The 18,983-nt window shown below is 37.2% G+C and overlaps 1 protein-coding gene across 19 annotated transcripts in view; it reads right to left on the bottom strand.

Moving 5' to 3' along the window:
- The window catches only part of LOC117435134 (pleckstrin homology domain-containing family A member 7-like), a 123,883-nt gene that overhangs the window by 25,000 nt on the left and 79,900 nt on the right, over positions 1-18,983 (bottom strand). For 16 of the 19 annotated variants that reach the window (XM_059003291.1, XM_059003292.1, XM_059003295.1 and 13 more), the window contains 5 exons: positions 15,885-15,996; positions 12,010-12,114; positions 10,899-10,971; positions 10,102-10,202; positions 1,539-1,714 (listed from right to left, as the gene is read on the bottom strand). In XM_059003291.1, coding sequence (XP_058859274.1) covers positions 1,539-1,714; positions 10,102-10,202; positions 10,899-10,971; positions 12,010-12,114; positions 15,885-15,996 — 567 coding nt within the window. Of the gene's footprint in view, positions 1-1,538; positions 1,715-4,417; positions 8,386-10,101; positions 10,203-10,898; positions 10,972-12,009; positions 12,115-15,884; positions 15,997-18,983 lie in introns of those variants that run through there. The other 3 variants (XM_059003294.1, XM_059003308.1, XM_059003307.1) reach the window with 2 other exon arrangements.

Genomic DNA, 18,983 nt, shown 5'->3' with positions numbered 1-18,983 from the left:
AGACCCATTATCTTCTACTTTTACAGTCATGCATTACAACCCTGTCATGCAGAAATGTGGAATCCACTGGTAACAAGGCAACTGCTAATTTTACCAAACTGGAATCAAACAAGTTAACATAATTCAAGGTCTCTCAAGTCTGGGTTTATTTTTGCTGACAATGAACAGCATTTAAAATAATGAAGTATAGTCCCTCAGGTACTTTCCAAAGTATCTGAGTATCTGATGACACACTGCCATCTCTTGCTATTCAAACTTTAAGTTTCATGTCTCCATCCTCATGGCTTGCTTTAGTATCCTGATTGTGCTGATGCAGCCCTGTTATAAAAGCACCTGAGCCATTACTTACTAATTGGCAGCTTCAGGTCAGACAAGCCAAAAAGACATTGTATGCAGTGAATGAGAATGGAAGGCTGCTGCAGCTGAGGTACAATGAATCAAGAAGATTAAAGCCAGGCACTGCCACTCATAACTACATGTATACATGACTCTACTGCTCCACAGCACGGTTGAATAATTAACAAGGAAACATATACACTGCTGTGCAAAAGTCACACATTTTGTGGGGGGGGGTTATACTACCATAGAATCAACCTGCTTTAATACTACCTCGCACCATCTACAGAACGTCATGTCACGTATACATTTTAAATAAAAAAATAAATAAAAAGTTATTTTTTTGGACGCTTCTCGCGCACCGCCCAACCCCCCCCCCCCCCCCCCCCCTAGTTGAGAACCACTGGGTAAGTGTGATGGATTAGCTACTACAACACTTCATATTAGCTGCTCATGTATAGTTTACTTTGAGTTGTTGTGATCACAAGTTTTTGAAGATTCTGATCAATATCAACTAAAGATTGCTAAATGACAAGCTAGGTTTCTTCTCACCCAAACTAAGGTGTATTAATAACAGTCAAAGTTATTATAATAGTGAAAAACACAGGTGGAGGCTTTGAGTAAATTGTTGATGCTCATAACATTGATATATATTGTAACTTCTGAATGTGTCTAAGACTTTTGCACAGCAGTGTGTATATCTTATCACATGCTTTGCTTTCAGAATCACCCTTTAAGATGCCTAGTTCCATTCTGTTGGTGCCTGGCTACAATGTTTTTCCATTGTTTACCACCTATACTGTATATATATATATATATATATATATATATATATATATATATATATATATATATATATATATATATATATATATATATATATTAGTATATAGTATATCTTGGTCCTGTTTTATGTTGTAAAGACAGAGGCAGCTTTAGTTGAAAGATAAATGTACGAATAATACAATGGTTATATGCTTGTTTTTGTTTTTGTTTTTTTTTAAATACTTTTTTATAGCAGTCCATTTACTTCACACTATATAATATAATATAGTAGTGTGTAATATATTCAGGTCCATCCCTTTTGCCAACATAATGCAACACAATTTATTTTCTTTCTTTGTTTATCAAAAGTATTATACTCCATATTACACAGTAAACAAACGGATACGACAACAAAAGAACAAAACACTGCCACCAACCTTTCTGCCGTATGGGTCTGCATTAGTGCCGCTTGGTTCATGGCACGGATCCAGCCATTCATATCTTCCTGTGTATCTGCACTGAAGTAATACGTTCTCATCCCACAATGCTCAGCCTGGGACCCAATGATAGAGTTCTTATTATAAATGTAAGAGCGCATACCAGTATGGGTAGCCTGTAAAGAACAGAGAAACGAATCAGCACCAACCCAGAGTGCTTCATAGAGTAGCAAATCTGAAAGCATGCTAATACAGTTAACTAAAATAAACACTGATACGATGTGTAGTTATCCTTAGTAAAGGTACACTTTTAGAAAATGTCTGGATGCCCAGTACAAGTAAGAATTTCACCAAAAGAACAGCTGTGCCCCACACAACATAATGTTCCAAAACATATCCATTAGAGGATACATCTAGCTTAAAGTTTTGACAACGTCATTTTACAACCACTATTGATAAGATGCAGTTTGCAGATCCAAATGAAAACTCCTCAATTATATTCCTAATATAACGTCTTGTTTCTTACACATTAAAAACATTCTTTTCAATAACACTACTGTACTGAACTATAACTGAATCTGAAAACTTAATTGCACTTTGTGCACCCATTTAAATGCATGTTTATTTAAACATAGTTTTACTGCTTCACAATTAAAAACTGCTACAAGACACCATTTATTTTCTAAGACAGTAACCAGTGCTTACACTTAGAGGAACGCTGATGTGCGCCTTGATAAAATGAAATAAAAGCAGTGCTGATGCATTCATTAAAAATGTAATTACTTTTTTTCCCCACCCTCAAAGCTCTCATTATTTAAAATTTGCCATTACAAATGCATTTATATATTTCCTTCATTATTTATATCTAAACACTGCCATGTCTACAAATATACGTTTGTGTAAAACACCTATACTTTACTAAAAACAGGTTTAAACTCTTTCTAATTGCATTATTAAATCAACCATTCACATCTGAGTGACACTGACCTGACATCAGTGCTCCAGACCAACAATAACATGATTTATCCTAAAGTGTCTTACCGTGTAACTATAAACGTCTAAAAGTCACAGCAGTTGGCTCTGTTCTTGAACATGGTACAGTCCCTTTCCAGAACTAAAAATGTGTTTCAGAAGCAGGCAGCTAGGACTAATCTGTCCTGCTGTACAGAACTAACAGGAATAGACAGCCCCATAGTTAATCAGAGGTGAGGTCAGCACTTCTACACTGTCCCTACTTCTGTAAAATAAAACCCTTTCTAATGCAGGGAGAGGTTACTATGTCATCTATTCAGCACTGTAACAACAGGCTCTTTTTTCAGATTAACGTTGCTTAATATTTTGGTGTTAAAATAAAATTCTGCACCACATTTTTTTAAAGTAATAATAAAAAACATGAAGAGTTGTTCACTTTTGATAAGGTCCCACCCTACCTCTGTATTTGTGCTAGTGTAGATGAATAACTAATCCAAAATCATACTTGGCTTTCAATGACAAAATGCGTTTTTTGAAAGACCAAAGTCTACTTAATCTTGTTCTAACATGATTTCAACAGCTTACCCAGGCAAACTGCTGAGCTTGTGTCCTACAACGAACAACACCCCTGCTGAATGAGAGGTGATGGACGGGAACAGTTACTTTTAATACTAAAACAAAAGCATGTTCCTCCTTGTTTCCAACCAAATAAAATGATGACAACATTCACCATATTGCAAGCATTTCAATGCTGATATTTGGCCAATAATTAAATAATAATAATACAAAACAAAATAAAAATAAGCCAATGTGAAATGCATTTATACCTCTGATAGCGTAAATTAACTGAAGCCCTTTGGGCAAGAATGGATTAACTCTCTTACTTGTTAACTGTGAGAAATGAGGTGCCAAATATGGGTGGGCTAATGCACTAGACTTTCACACCTCAGGAGTTCAAATCAGGTGAAAAAAAGGTTGCTGGTCTGAACAGAAGTCAAGAGCTGAAAGAGTGAGTCAAGCGAGGGTGGTTCCTCCAGGGAAAGCTTTGGGCACACAGGGCTACAGGTATGTTTGTTCCCACTGTCACCGTCTGTCAACCCCTTTTCATTATAACAAAAAAGGTAGTCAAACTTCTCAGACCCCCTATCTGTATTATGACTAATGTTAGCCATACAGTTCTGGCCAAAAGTTTTGCATTGCCTAGAATTTTAGGATGGTGACTTAACTAAAAACTGATTTTTCTATTTGTCAGTTTTTAGTTAAGTATATGGAAAACTACAAAGTGGTATGGAATTCAATATTGTGTTGAACCTCGGTTCCTGCAAGCAGGGGCTCCTCGCAGGTCGGACACGAACCCGGAACCTCCCGCTTTGAAGCATAGCACCGATACTGCTGTACAAAAGAGCCAGGCTCCATTGCAGGAACAGATATCGGGCTTATGTCTTCATGTTTAGACTGTGTCACCTACTATCCCTGACCCCTACCCCTGTGCACGCTACACTATGTTAACAACTTTATTCAGCACATTTCATTCGACATTAAGAAGCAAAATTAGTTAATTCTATAGGGTGATGCAAAGAATTTGGCCACAGATGTATATTGCATTGTTTTACAGACAAGTATCACACATGTACTGCAGTATAAAAAAATAAATAGCAGAATGTGAGTTAGTGTATTCTTGCTGAACTGCTTTAAACGAATGAGAAATTTTGTCACTCTGACATATGTATGAGTCAAGTGTAGAATTCATTGTCTTCCAGTGGTATGAAATAATACAAAAAGAATCAAACAAAATATTAATAAAATAAAAATAAAAATAAATAAATAAATAAATAAATAAATAATAAATGTCTTAACACTCACACTGTACACAAAGCAATTTCCAAAATAATGGAAGAAAGAAATACCTATTCATGCATGGAGGTGCCTTTTTCAGGACAGCCTTTCTGGAAGAATGGGCTCTCTCCCGCAGTGCACAAGAAGAGCAGACCCAGGGGGTCAAAGTGAGGGAACAGGCCAATAGGAATGAGAGAAGGACAAAGAGTTGAGCAAACAGTGAAGAGGCTGGCGGTAAGCCTGCTTGTAAACAAAGTGAAATTCTGTGATTCTACTCGGGCATCTTGAACGCTGCAACTGTTAGTACGTAAATAAGTAGTGTTAGTAACAAGGCAAGATGGGACAAGACAGTTATTCAGAAATGAGTAGAACAGAAAAAAAGGAAAAAACACAGATGGGGGGTTGCTCTTGGCTTTCATTCTTTGTTAAAAGCACAAATCAGGACAAAACTGTTTTTACGAAGGAGTATTTAAAAAATATGAGCAGACATACCCTCCTTGTAATTTACTGCACCAGTATTCACTGGGTGTCAAAATGTAATATTTTTCTGTTTATGTAAAAACGTTGTTGTGGATTGAAACAATATATATTTTCTTTTTTGTATTAAATCCATGGTGAGTTTTACAGCCTGGGGTATCTAAGTAACCTGTTCAATAAGCCATTTTTGATACAGGATTAGGATAGAGAAGTGGTAGCCATTCCTAGATCTCAAGAGATTTTTGGTGGATCTTGGGGCATCAACACATAAGCATAGAATAGTTTCAACAAGGTTGATTGCGTACTTAAATATGATTGCGTACTTAAATATAATTCCTGACAATTAATACATACACTGAAAAATTAAATTCATTCCAAACAGCAGATGGCACTAAAAACTGTACTCTGGCTTCCATACCTCAGTAACAAGCTTCCTCAACTCATTGGTTCGTAGTGTACAGTTTGCGTTTGGTGGTTTCAATGGATCGCTTTGTGGTGCGAGTTACAAAAGACGGGGGAGAGCCTTCTGTGCCTTCAAGTCGTACAGATTTGGATGAAAATATCCCAGCTGTTTCAAAGAAGGTGAAGCTGGCGCCAAAGCGTAACATTAGTGAAAGGCGGGCGCTGGAAGTTTCCGTTATAGAACTGAACGACAAACCTTTTTAGTAAGCTTGAGTATGGCTCATGCTGGTAACCTGAAGCGCCACATGACCATGAATCATGCTTGTTTTGCAGATACATTTCCACTTGGATCTGCTGAATGGGCTGTACAATTGTCAGTTTGCATTGCTTCACAGACAGTTTGTTTGGTTTCTGGAGGAAATTGACCCAGACTACGGTGATCTGATTCTGCACTCTGGAGTACACTGGTTGAGTAGAGGGAAAGTTGTTCGGCGCTTCATTATCCAAGATCAAAGAATTTCTAGCTAACAATCACATTACCATATTTGACAAATTCTTGAAGGATATTGAATGGGTCTTTTGAGCATAAGCTGAAAAAAAATCAAAGCCAAAGCATGCAAAAGTTCAGAGTAAACGTCAGGCATTTGTGCATTTTTATGCCACCATGTTTCGTTTTTGCAGAAAACAAAAATGGGACACATTTGTCTACCTGAATAAAATGGTAGTTTAATTTTAATACATTCACATGTTCAATGTTACTTTTATGGGGTGATTTTTATGAGGCAATAAGGTAACAAAATACACAGCAGCTTTTCAGGACTTCCTTTTCCTCAGATAAAAATAAAAACCTGAACGTATTTGTCATTTCTTAGTTGAAAATGCCGACATGTATTTTTGTTTTTCATTGCTACTGTAACGTATTGGTCACCACTGGCTAAAAGCCAGATAATCACAATTGGTCAAATCAATTTATTGTAGTCTTGTTCACTTTATTTTTTTATTTTAATTTAGTGACCAATTATTATTTTTATGTATTTTTCCCCGCAATTTGGAATGTACAATTATGGTTTTTCTCCTCACCGCAGCAGATCCCCACACAGCACAGACGTTCCAATCTCACAAGCCTAAAGCCAGAATCGCTTTTATACTGAGCAATCCAGAGCAGAGGTGGGCGGGCTACCGATCCCGGAGAACAGAGATCAGCCCTTCTTTTTATCCACTCTGAATGTGCTCGGTGTCTGGCCAGTAGGGTTCGCTGTTGCGCAACGAGGAGAAGCAATCCCTGCCGGTTTCCCATCCCCTACCCCGGGAGCGTCAGAGTCAATGTGAAGCTCCCTTCGGAGTCCCCAACAAAGTTCGGCCTCTTTGCACAGCCCGGACTCAAACCAGCGCCGTCCAAGCTGTATGACTCATCCTGCGCTCCCAGCAGCAGTGCTTTAACTGGATGAGCCACTCGGGGACCCCCTTGACCCCCTTGTTCACTTTATTGCTGGTGGATAGCGGAGCCTATTGAGATCCACCAAAATGGATCTCAATACTTGGGACAGGGGAACTGTTTAGATCAGTTCTACTGTCAAATTAAGTCTGCCCTCCAGAAATCGCTAGACATTTTTATGCTAAACCTACAGAATACAATTTCCATACCTAATTTCTAGATTACAAAAGTACATGCAGAATGCAAAACAGCATGTGATGACACACTTCAAAACACATAGGACAGCAAACAAGCTGCCAGAATAACAGACTGTTTAGAAGTATTCTTGTCTTGTTGCTCTGAAACTGAGTTTTAATCAATTCACCCTCTATTTATCTGAAACTCCTGCTGGCTGTGGAGTTCTAAGTACCTGCTCAAACTTTTATTTCAAACTATCATGTGATGTTTTGACCTTTAAACTGTTGGCTCCAGTTGCTCTATATACTGTATTAGTCACATAGAAGTCCATGGCAAGCAGTACGGTGATGTTGCCACTGAAAAAGGGAGCATTCAACAGAGCAAAATAACTGGCTAATCTGTAGAAGTGTTTTTGCATTACTTGCTGAATTATTCCATTGTTTGTATTGAGGAAGGAAATTACCGCTCCCGTTAAACACAGCCTATGGTGCTAGTCTTAGAATCTTGTTCCTGCTATGTAGCACTGCTCTGTGATGAATGCAAAATGACCAGTCTTGCACATTGTGCGACTTTCAAGGTGCATGTTGATCTTCTTATTTGCCTGCTAAAGCTCCTCATTCTATTTAAAGAGTTTATTGGAAGCGAGTCTTGAGGTGTTTCTAGATGGTCAAAAGTATGACTCAGTTTGTTGACTGATGTTGACTGACACAGACTCATGACAGAATAAAAAAAACTGCGAGAGCCTACTCTTCATATAACAGCCACAGAAGGGGGCTGCTCTAACCATGTGTGTTGGACAGGGGAGATAATTGCATCTGCTGAGCCCACCTTTGATTGATTATAAGGAAGTTAAGACTGGGAATATTGTAGCACAATAAAGCACCAAGTTAATTCAGCATCAGGTGGGAATAAAAAGACTATAATTGGAAATGAGAAAGATAAGAATGCTGGTGTTGAAGTCCTGAACTTTTCAAATAAAAAATATGCATGCCAGCGCAGTGCTTCTCGTATCGAAAAATAAATGCCTGCACTAGAACATAACCAAAATCCTCACTTTTAAACCACCATATGCTATCATGTCTTGGCTGATAAGCAGTTGCGATGGTGAAACATGCCTAGTGTTGGTACTGATTTATTTCAATTGGACACTATAGGGTTCATTCATAAAGGCTACATTCAGGATCTCTTTGAAAAGCGACATGCATGCATATAAATATTCATAACATGAACCAAAGAATTGTAATAAGAAGTTAGCATTGCAAGTGCATGTCTGTGACTCATTTACTGTAATTATTGAAATCTATTAAATACCATGTTGTAGCGTTATAGTAACAAATTATATAAAAACAGCATTGTCATGTTAAGAATGCGTATATGCATCTTATGTCAGTTTTCAAAGTGAATCTGAAGGTTTATGCACACAGATTATGATTATGAATGATTCACAGTGTCAAATCCAAATACAGTGTTTTCCAAAACCATAGTAAATGTCAACCTGCTGAGAGAAGGAAATGGGTTTAGCTCTCAGAATGTGTGAAGTAAGGCAAAAAAGAAGTCTGGTCAGGCAGAAGCCAGTCAGTGAAAGCCCAATCTGCTGCAGACAAACTATTAAAATGTATATCACTATAAAAAAAAAAAAAAAAAAAAAATTAGCATGGCATTTTCCATTGGAAAAAAGTCACCCCCAGATCAAGACTAAGACAACTTCATCCCAAGTCATGCACATATTTAATTTCTGTTAAAATATGAGGAGGGTGCAGCATATTTTGCAGTATGGTTTTCCAAAACTGTATCAACATCAGCCATAATTTCATACTAGATATGGACACGCATACTGTACAATCGCAAAATCCTTGGCAAAGCCATACTGTAGTTAAAACATATTATTTACGGATTGATTAGTACATGGCACAGAGACACCAGCATTAAAATGAACACCATAAATACACAACATTAAGACACTGACGAAATACCCACCACAGCATAATATACAGGAACTTTCACTCTACATGTTAATTCCTTCAGCAGTTTCTCTTCTTCATTGGAACATTTGGTCAATTTACAATTAATAAACTACTCTTTTTCAGTTTTGGAAAGAAAATTAAATGGGAACTTTCCATACATGTACATGTAATATTGTTTAACAAAACAAACATGAACTAACAATCAAATATTGTCTTTTTAAAAGCATTGTTTTAAAGCAGAATTTTACACCTGAGCTTTTTAAAAGTTAACAGTAGTACAGTTCATTTTTAGTTTCAGTTCTAAAATAGTTGAACCTGGACCCGTTTGCCCAAATCATATTAAAAGAAAAATAATTAAACTTTGCAAGTAATTTATAACGGTTAGGTATGTAGTAGAGTAATTCTCAGATTATCCTGTTAATTTTAAGATTAACCAGTAGTACTAGCTGCATGATTGTAGCATTATTTTATTTGGGCTGGATAAATCAACCTATTGCTGAATTTACCAATAACATATACAGTACACTGAAGAAGAAACCGCCACATGCTGCACTATGTGAATAACTGTTGTCTGAAGTGGTGTCCATTATGAGAGTAATTTATTGCTCTAAAGCTTAAAAACAAACTCTGTTTCACAAGGGTTGTTCACATACAGAAGTCTCACATCAAATCCAATGGGTGCTGACTAATGGAATGCAGGGCAGGGAATGGTTTCAGTGACGACCCCTTCATTATGTTCCTTCAATTCACCAGGACAAACAGAACTGGGGTTCAGTCATGTTCATGGTACACGGAGCAATGTGGTAATTGTGATAAATGACAAGGGAAACCAAATGACATTTCATATACAAAATTACCTGGCAGAGGACTGCTTTATAAAGCCTGGCCTTTGAAAGGGGTTTGTTTCTGCAAAATTATTAAAATTACACATAACACATTGGGGTCTAATCTATAAAGTCAAACAGCAGATTTAAATACCTTGTGCATTTAAATCATTCAAATATAGTTTTTTACTGCTTTAAAAGACAAGCCCCCAACCCCTTACTGTATATGCAATGTTTTTCATAACCTTCATTCACAAAGGGTCCTGTTTAACTGAAGTTAATTCCTGTGTTATTTATTAATTGAATAGACCCCTTTAATTTCTCTATTCATTTCTTCACTTAACAGAATATAACTAAACAACAGTTACAAGATTATTTCTTACAGTTAAAGTGAAAGAGGAGCTTATATAAAATGTGTTTTTCCAAGACTGCACACATCTCTTAATAAACTTCAATTTTTTTTTTCTTAATCCTACCTTGAATGCATACTTGCGGCTTATATGATCTTCAGGCCCGACTGGAGCAATAACATAACTAGGCAAAGAAATACTGCCTAAGACTGTTTCTTCTCTACTGTCTGTGTGAAAGGAACAGAAAAACAAAGGCAATTATTATCACGGAGTATTTTTCTTATTTCAATTTTTTTTTTCTTTTCTCAGAATACCTGTCCAATAACAAATCTCAAAATGTATATTTGCAGCATTAGTTCCGCTTTACTGAAAGATGAACATCTAAAGTACACCGGACAGCATGTTTATTAACACAGACAGCATGTGAATTAATAACTTCACTGGAGATAGGCCACCCAGACACTACTATTTTAAATGGTCAAAACATTTTAATACTGCCTTCTTAAACGTATAAACATTTTTTCCTCACAAACCTCATATTATTATCCATAACTTAAAAGGCTAAAATTTTAAATGATGGTAAAACCTTTAAGAAGCTAAATCAAGCAGACAAATATTTTAGCTTGTGCCTCCTTCAGCTGGCTTAAAACTGAGGCAACGGCCGTAACATTTGTCAGCTTGACATGTTTCTTTGAAGTTGTACCTCACAATGTATTTTTACTATACGTATTAATATTGGGTCTATAAACCACCCCTGTGGGGAAAGGCAAGCTAGATTACCACATAATTAAACCCCCCACTGTTTAGATCATTAAAATGACCCTGATGTCCTTAACTATGAAGTTAAACCAACTGAACCTCTGACGGTCCTAAAGTAATCAATATCTACTTGTTTAATTTATGAAAAATGCTCCATCACTCACCTTTATAGTAAAACAAACAATAATCGGCCAACACAAACCACTTCCTTTTCCATAATCTCATGCCAGAGCTGTCCTGCAAGACCAAGAGAGTATTATTTTGGCTTGTTTAAAACTACGAACATGAAGTGAGATTACAGGCTCGTCTATGGCTGTCTGAGTGTACCTCCTGTGCAATTGAACTTTACTGGATTTTGGTATTCTGTCTTATCAGAAGAACTCCAGCTGTGAATAAGTGTTAAGTCCAGTTGCTATTAGAGTGCACGGCTGTACTCTTAAATGAAATGATTCAATTTTAGGTTTTTTCTTATGAATAACCAGTTGCAATATAATGAGGTTCCACACATTTACAGCACTACAACTTATTCTGTTTTTGTTTTTGTTTTGTATCCCCGCAAGAAAACCATAAGATAAATTACAACAGCTCAGTTTTATAATTAACACACATCCTTCCCTTAGAGCAGAGGTCTATATGAGTAGCACATTTTGTCATAACAATCTACATAAACAACTTGGTTTTACTGCTAGAACATAAATGATGCAAGACAATATTGACTATATGCATGTCACACTGCCACAGTCATCAATATATTATTACTGTTCCTTCAGAACCTCCCCATTCTGTTTTCTCAATTCTTTCAGCAGAGACAAAACTGTTTCATTTACATGTAAGCCTTTAAGGTTTTACTATTGGCTTTGGTGTCAAAGTAATTGTTGGAAGGGATCAAACTGTTAATTGCCCCCGAGGGGCTATTGATAATCCTGTAGCAGGATTATCAATAGCAGTTCACCTCTGGGGGTCTGGATCAGCATTCAGTTATGGTCAAACATGAAGGAAATGGTTTTGGTGAGTTTTAGTCCACACCAAAAACAAACACAATTCACCACAGCTACCAGCAGATGGCTGAATGGCTGTGAGTGCTCAGGACAGAATTGAGGCATGCTCACTGAGCTGTGAGGGGGAATGAAACACTTACAGGACAAGGTTTTGATGGAGCGCTGAAAGTTACCTTGTGGATCCTGTAAAGTGCGTAAATTGGGAGACTGTGAAGGAACAACGTACCATGGATCCAGTAAGAATCCACGTTCTTGTAACAGGTTTAAACATTCATACCTGTTTGTAAAGCCAGCCTCTCACCACGACAGGCATGTTAGGGTTCCTCTTGATAGCATGGTCCCTCTTCCCAAAACTGTGAACCTTGCCACTTGACTTTGAGCCCTGAAGTTAAGAATGCAAACGAAATACAATTCATTCATTTAATCTGATCTTTTTTATTTATTCAGGTTAGCTCTCTGGGATTCGGCTATCTGAAAGAATAGCATGGTTATATAAAACAGAAGCATAGCCTATTGCATAGCAACCCTACAATCCCTGGGGTCAAGGGTCAGCCCAGTGAATGCAGTAATGAGCTGTGGATTGAGACCTGAAGTGTTCAGAAGGAATTGTGTCATTAATTTGAGAATGAGTTACATTATCTTGATCGCCAGTTACTGGTGTGATGGACATTTCAATGTTTTTTTTTTCTTTACACATCTCTAACTAGTACCACAATATTTGCACCATTGCTTTCACTAATGACATTTTAGAAATATATTAAATTCTAAGTTTACTGTTAGGAGTGTTTAATCATGACAGCCCTTTACACAACGCAGCCAGGAAAGTTATATATTAATTGCAAGAACTGAAATTAATGAAGCATGAAAATTCTTGGAGATCAGTAAATGTGTTGTCAGGATAAAAATGCATTTCAAAACAATAAAAAATCCCAGTTAACGCATTAATAACACAGGGTACCTGTACTGGTAATATGCAAATCTATGGTTATATTTAAAAAAAAAAAAAAAAAAAATAAGAACAGTAGTCTTGTTTAGCAGGATAGCAATTTCTAGGGCAATGCTCCCAGCACACTGAAAGCTGGGCAGCAATTTATTCACAGAAACTAATTATATTACATTTTTAATTTATACAAATATTTTTTTTTACTGAAATCAGTTGCAACAGAGCCCAGTACCACTGAGATTTCATGATGCATTAATCTCTCCTAACCCCATTGACATCTATTACAAATCCACAGTAAGAGGTTGCATTTAAAATAGAATTGGACACGTTCTGTTACCCAGGGTACGGCTAAGTCAATACCAGTGTACTGCTGCTGTACTAGAATACAGGCCTGAATTACTTGCAAATTGCCCCCTCCATAGTGAATGTATTACATAGACAATTTGCCCACAGCGGAAAATCGTGTCTATAGTCTGCTATGAAGAGCTACATTTTACTAAAGTAGTACTTATTAGTATGACTGTGTTGTAAAGGTAGCACGAAAATAAGACCAGGGTATTTACTGTAGGTCATTTAGCAGAACCATATAAAGCGCAGTGTTTTATCATATAAAGACAGAAATAGAACCACATAATATATGCCATTTTTCCTTCCCTTTCCTAATTTTTCAACATACTGTAAATTGCAAGTGACTTAACAATATTCAATTTTTACACAATTTCTCTATACCAAATTAAAATAGGACAGCAACTAATTTAACATGACTAATGTACCATCATCTTTTCTATCTATTAATGCTTAATCAAAGTCATAGGACCCCTGCTGGTTGTTTAATAGATGGCCAGCCCCAGTGCACTTTATTCATTCTTGAAACGCTTACACAATGCAGGCACTATACTGTAAGCAGTGCGGCAGCGTCTCAACACAGAAGTTCAAAAGTATAAGAGGAGGAGGTTATGAGACTCCCAGTGAGACAAGGAATCAACGTGGCAGGTTTCCAAATCTCCCTGACTCGCACCTGGGAAATCACTCTGGTTAGTGGCAAGATGCAAAAGCTAGAAATTGATTTAGATTTACAGAGCGCAGGGCTGGCTAGATATCAAGGGTGATGGAGGGCACTGGCAGGTTACTGATGGTCAAAAGAGGGCAGGGAAGGGGACTATACTAAATTAATATTAAGGGCAGGTAACAATCATATGTCAAAAATCACCACCCATGCTGCAGAGTTGGCTGCTGCTCAAGAATATGAATTAGAGTGCTTGGCTGAGGCTACTTCAGCCCTGACATGGGTAGAATTTGCTGTGACAAATCAAGTGCTATCTGGAATTTCTTTCCTTTTCTTGTAGTGGAAGGACAGGAGACAAATAGTCACAATGACAATTTTAGAAAACATCCATTACAGCTGGTATTCTCTGTAATTCGCTGTGTGACTGCCATACAAAAAAAAAAAAAAAAAACTATTTACTATTTTAAGATAGCGGGTTGTGAGAGACAGCAGGGAGGGGGTTAAAACCTCCCTGCAAGAGAAACATGTGAGAATGCACCTTTTGGTTTATTGTTTTATTGTTTCATTTAGTTTTGTTAATTGTTTTATTGTTTAGTTTAATTGTTTAATTGTTTTATTATTAATTATCATCCGCACCTGGGCGTTATTGGGGAATTAGACCCAGGTGCGGGGTTTAAAAGGAGAGCAGGCAGTCTGCTCAAGGCTGCTGAGTAGAAGGAGGCAGAAGAGGTGCTCTGTCTCAGAGTAGCCAGAGAAGGAAGAAAAGTAAGTGCGGTGTCAAACCAGTGTTTTTGTAAGGACGGGAAAACAGCTTAGCTGTCCCGTGTTAGGCAGTGGGTTCCTGAAAATTGAGTTAGTGCTCCAAGAGGAGTTAGGTGTTTATTTTGATTTTGTATTTGTTTTATTTTGTGTTCATTAAAAAAATAGCGCAACCGCGCAAGAAAATCCATTTCAGTGTCCTGGGTCGTATTTTTAAAGGGGCAACGAACCCGAGTGGGTGAGTTCGTTTTACACTATCTATTTAGTTACCATGATTGAATAGGTTAAAACACTGTTGTTTGTGTGAAATAAAAGCCATTGAGGAAGATGAACAGATTTATAGTAAAAGGCTTCCACAACTAAGCAAGTACGTTGAAGTCAAGATAGAAGGTTCGCATCCAGAACAACTTGCCCTTCAGTAAAGATAAGCTACACTACCGTCTTGCATAACTTTGGTCTGTAAAAAAAAAAAAAAAAAAAGGTGCCAATTGCAGGCAGCCATCTGCAAACAAGGTGCTGCAATAGGATTACATGTTATCCATATGATAGACAGAAGCAAAAACTAGAAGGAAAGAAGAGATTTAAAAAAAAACAGCCGTCATCTGTCACAGCTTATCAAGAAGCAGGATAAGGAGGAGATGGAGATGTCTTCAACAATTTACAAATTCCCTTTTTATGTTGTACTTTTTAATTGTAGCAATTGTCACTTATGCATAGTATACTGCACATTACAATATAACTATTGTGAGTCATTCAAGATACGGTTAATATTATTAAACTGTAGTTGTACTGCATCTCAATGAGCTACAATTTGAAAGTAATAAATCAGTAGGTGAAAGACACATTCATTTAATTAATGCATGGATTTACCAAACCATATGTACCATACCAGAAACTATTTAATTATTTGACTTTTTTTACCTTTTACTATTAGGCAGCAATACAACATATAGTTCTATGGGGAGAAATCTACTGGGCTAAGGAATGCAGAATAGTTGCCTATATCCTGTTACTTTATTTACACACTGTTAAAACAATATATGGTTGTGATATGCTGTAATATAAAGGGATTACATGGAACTTAAACAATATATACACACAATGTATATGAGGTGCTGCAAAACCACTGCAGTGAGCTACAGCTGGCAATTTGCTGGCTTTTTTAATGGGCCGTCTTGCAGTCCCCACTGCAGTAGATTCATACGGACAATTATCTGCAGCTTTTCCTTTGGAGTTTCTAGCACGGACTGAACTCAACCTACCATAACAGTGCTGGGTTGTTAATCTAGAATGAGTAATTTTGGTCAGCATAAAATATATTAAATTGCTAAATGCCACAAAACAGAAATACCTAGGACAGACAAGCAAGCTGTAAAACTGCACAGCACACTGAATACATTGCCCTGTGCTACTAACAATTAGTACTATGAATGATTTTTCTCACCTTTGACCCCAGTGGAGCATCCACAGTAGATGAAGTGACAGCAGTGGACGTCTCGCTGACCATACTGGAAGGCCTTTGATTTGTCTGTTGCTTGGACATGCGGAAATTTGGCCTAAAGAAACAGAAATAAAAGGACATGGTAACTCAAGTAATGTATTCCTCATTAATGACACAATCCTACCCACACGCCTCTTAATATGTATCCTAAAGCATCTAAATGCAGGCTCAATCTGTGGCAGTGTGGTGTATTTTATTACATTACCACCGAAAACCATTTTTGCAGACTACTTTATTCTCTGTTTATGTTACTCAATAATACAGGATTTATCTGCCTGGGGCGTTTAAATTAAATGTTTTATTGTTAGATGTATAAGAAATGTCTCCTTCATATTAAATTACACCCATAGCTGTGCAATGGAGAAATCTGTTTTGAAAGTGTGAGTCACAGTATCGGTAGTAAAAGTCATGAGTAGAAGCAGTGTTTAAAAGGTTGTGACCTCGCATAAATCAACGTTGACATTGAATCTTACACAAACACTGTATTTGACTACAATGTTATCACTGACCGACTGGTGGTCATCCCTGTGTTCCAATATTTTTTTTCTCATAAAAATATGAGTGACATTTTAAGAATTAGAATTAGAATAAGTGGTGCTGTGGGTTAATTGACTAGCCTTTTCTTTCTGGATATCGTATATTCTAAAATGGCTACAACTTTGCCCTCATTGGACTGCAGCAATAAACTCAAATTCAAACTGAAACATAAAAAACACTTTTGCTTTAGAAATGAAGCACACATTTATTGTACATTTTAAAATAACACAGAGTTTTGAATACACTCCTATACTACCCTACCATAAAGAATACCGTAACATAAATATACTGCATACCTTAACGTGAAGAAATTGTGGTAGAACATGTGTTATAAATGACAAATTATGGTACTAATGTATTTGAATTATGGGTAACACTTTAGTTTAGGGATCCTTATGATTAAACAATAGCAAAAAAAAAAATGGCAAAAGTCTTATTTCTAATCATATTCTATAACTGTGTTAATAGCACAAGTAATAACATGTTTATAACCACTTATAAAGGCTACCTAAACTAAAGTGTTACCGAATTATGATCTGATTTTTTAAAGTTCATACAAAACATCATTATAAAACTATATCTGCGAGAAAAAAAGCCTTGTTGGAGGGGATACTGCAACCAGAACATCTTGACCTTGGCTGGGACCACTGAATACCAGACAGAAGACGTATTCCAATCTCTGTTCAGTGCCTCTGCAGCTCTGATGGAAATAATCAAAGCACAAACTTAGCCCTGGCACTGCACCGTGGGTCATTTCCCAAGAGTAAGAAAGAGTACAAAACTTGAAATACCATTAAAGCTGAGATACAAGGAAAATGTCCCTACACTGCTTGTGTATTATTATTGGTGTCAAATTAGCTGCTGTAAGCACTGAACCTTAAATGAAACAAGTATTAACCTAACTACAATAGTTTCTCATTTCTAGCTTTAAAACTTGTTATTTACTGTCTTCCTCTTCTGTGAAAAAACACCTGGTGGTTTAAAACTAAATTTGTCTTCTACAAAACCAGTTGTAAGCCAACTGAGAGAGTTGTCATTTTTGCCATTTGAGCTCTTAGGATTCCCATTAATCAAAACAGAACATTTGACAGTCCCTAACAACCACGTTTCATGCCAGCCTTGGGGGTGGGGCGGGGGGTGCACTGACCAGGTGTACCACCTCACCCCCTTCCTGTTTAATGAGGGGCCATGGAACAGCTCCACAGACCTACAGTCTGGGAGGATTGGAATTCAGCTGCAGAGCTGCCAGCCTCAGTGGAGAACCTCGTAAAGTTGTTTTTTTGACTGCAGTTTCCAAGTGGGCGCCCTGGCCACAGTAACAAACATTTACTTGTCTGGGAAAGGTGAAATGAAATGATCACGAGGGCGGGTCAAAATGCCATGGAGTTGCTTAGCTTTTGAGTTCTCAAACTAGCTGATTTAGCAGTTATGCAAAGCCCCAAAGCACTGATAGATTGTAGCAATGAGGACAAACTTAGATTTGATGGAAGGAAGAAAAATGCGATGTGATGCAGTACAAGATTTGAAAAGTAAATGGGGGAAGGAATGACAGATTGTGATCATGATGAAGTTTGTACTCTAATAAGATGTCAAAGGCCAGTACAGAAAGCCATCGGATATACATTCTCATTAATAATTTCCCTGCCATGCATTTGAACAGCAAAACTGGCCAGAGACCCAGAACTGGATTGTTCATTAAGTACCATGCATATGGATGTGATGTTGCCTATTTATTCTTTAAAAGAAATCCAAGAATAAAGCTTGCATTAACTGGAAGTCCTCACTGCTGATCCCTTTTAAATCATTTTAACACTGGAGTCACAATCCTGTAATATCATGCACACACCTTATTCTTAGTTTTAGATACTTCAGCATGAACAAACATTACAGCATTCATGCCAAGCAGCCTGTTATTTTAGTAATAGATTAAATATGCCACTTTCTAGAAATAAATTGTCATGGAGTACAAAACCTTAAAACTGCATATTAACACATACTTTCAATAAGACCTATGACTGACTGCCCTTCACAATCTAACTGCTGGCCAGGAGACCTTCATTTTCAAATTCAACATTAGGACACGGACAATTACATTCTTGTTCATGAAAACGCTTCAGAATAGAAAATATACAAAGCTTCACATTTTTGTGACTCACAGTTTACATTCTTTTACCACCCACAAGCGTGAACATTGAATATCCAGACCTTGGAAAATTCTATTTTTTTTCTCCACTCTTGCACCATGGAAAGCGACAACGGATCCTTTCAATGATAAATGAAAAGGTGTTTCAAATGTAATTAGGACCTCAACGGAAACAGATAGTGTTCCTTAAACAGAGTGCACCCAGTTCTCGGATTAACAGCTCAGCTCTTTCATACCTTCAGCAGATCTTGTTAATGGATGTGTGAGCTTCAGGTTCATACCCTTGTGAGGATAAAACAGAGCTTGACTAAGCAAGGCTAGCAGAGTTTAACATCATGTGCATTCTTGATTTGTATTGCCCT

Source organism: Acipenser ruthenus, chromosome 28, assembly GCF_902713425.1.
Source record: "Acipenser ruthenus chromosome 28, fAciRut3.2 maternal haplotype, whole genome shotgun sequence".
NCBI classification, from domain to species: domain Eukaryota; kingdom Metazoa; phylum Chordata; class Actinopteri; order Acipenseriformes; family Acipenseridae; genus Acipenser; species Acipenser ruthenus.
This window is presented reverse-complemented; position numbering and strand designations above follow the sequence as displayed.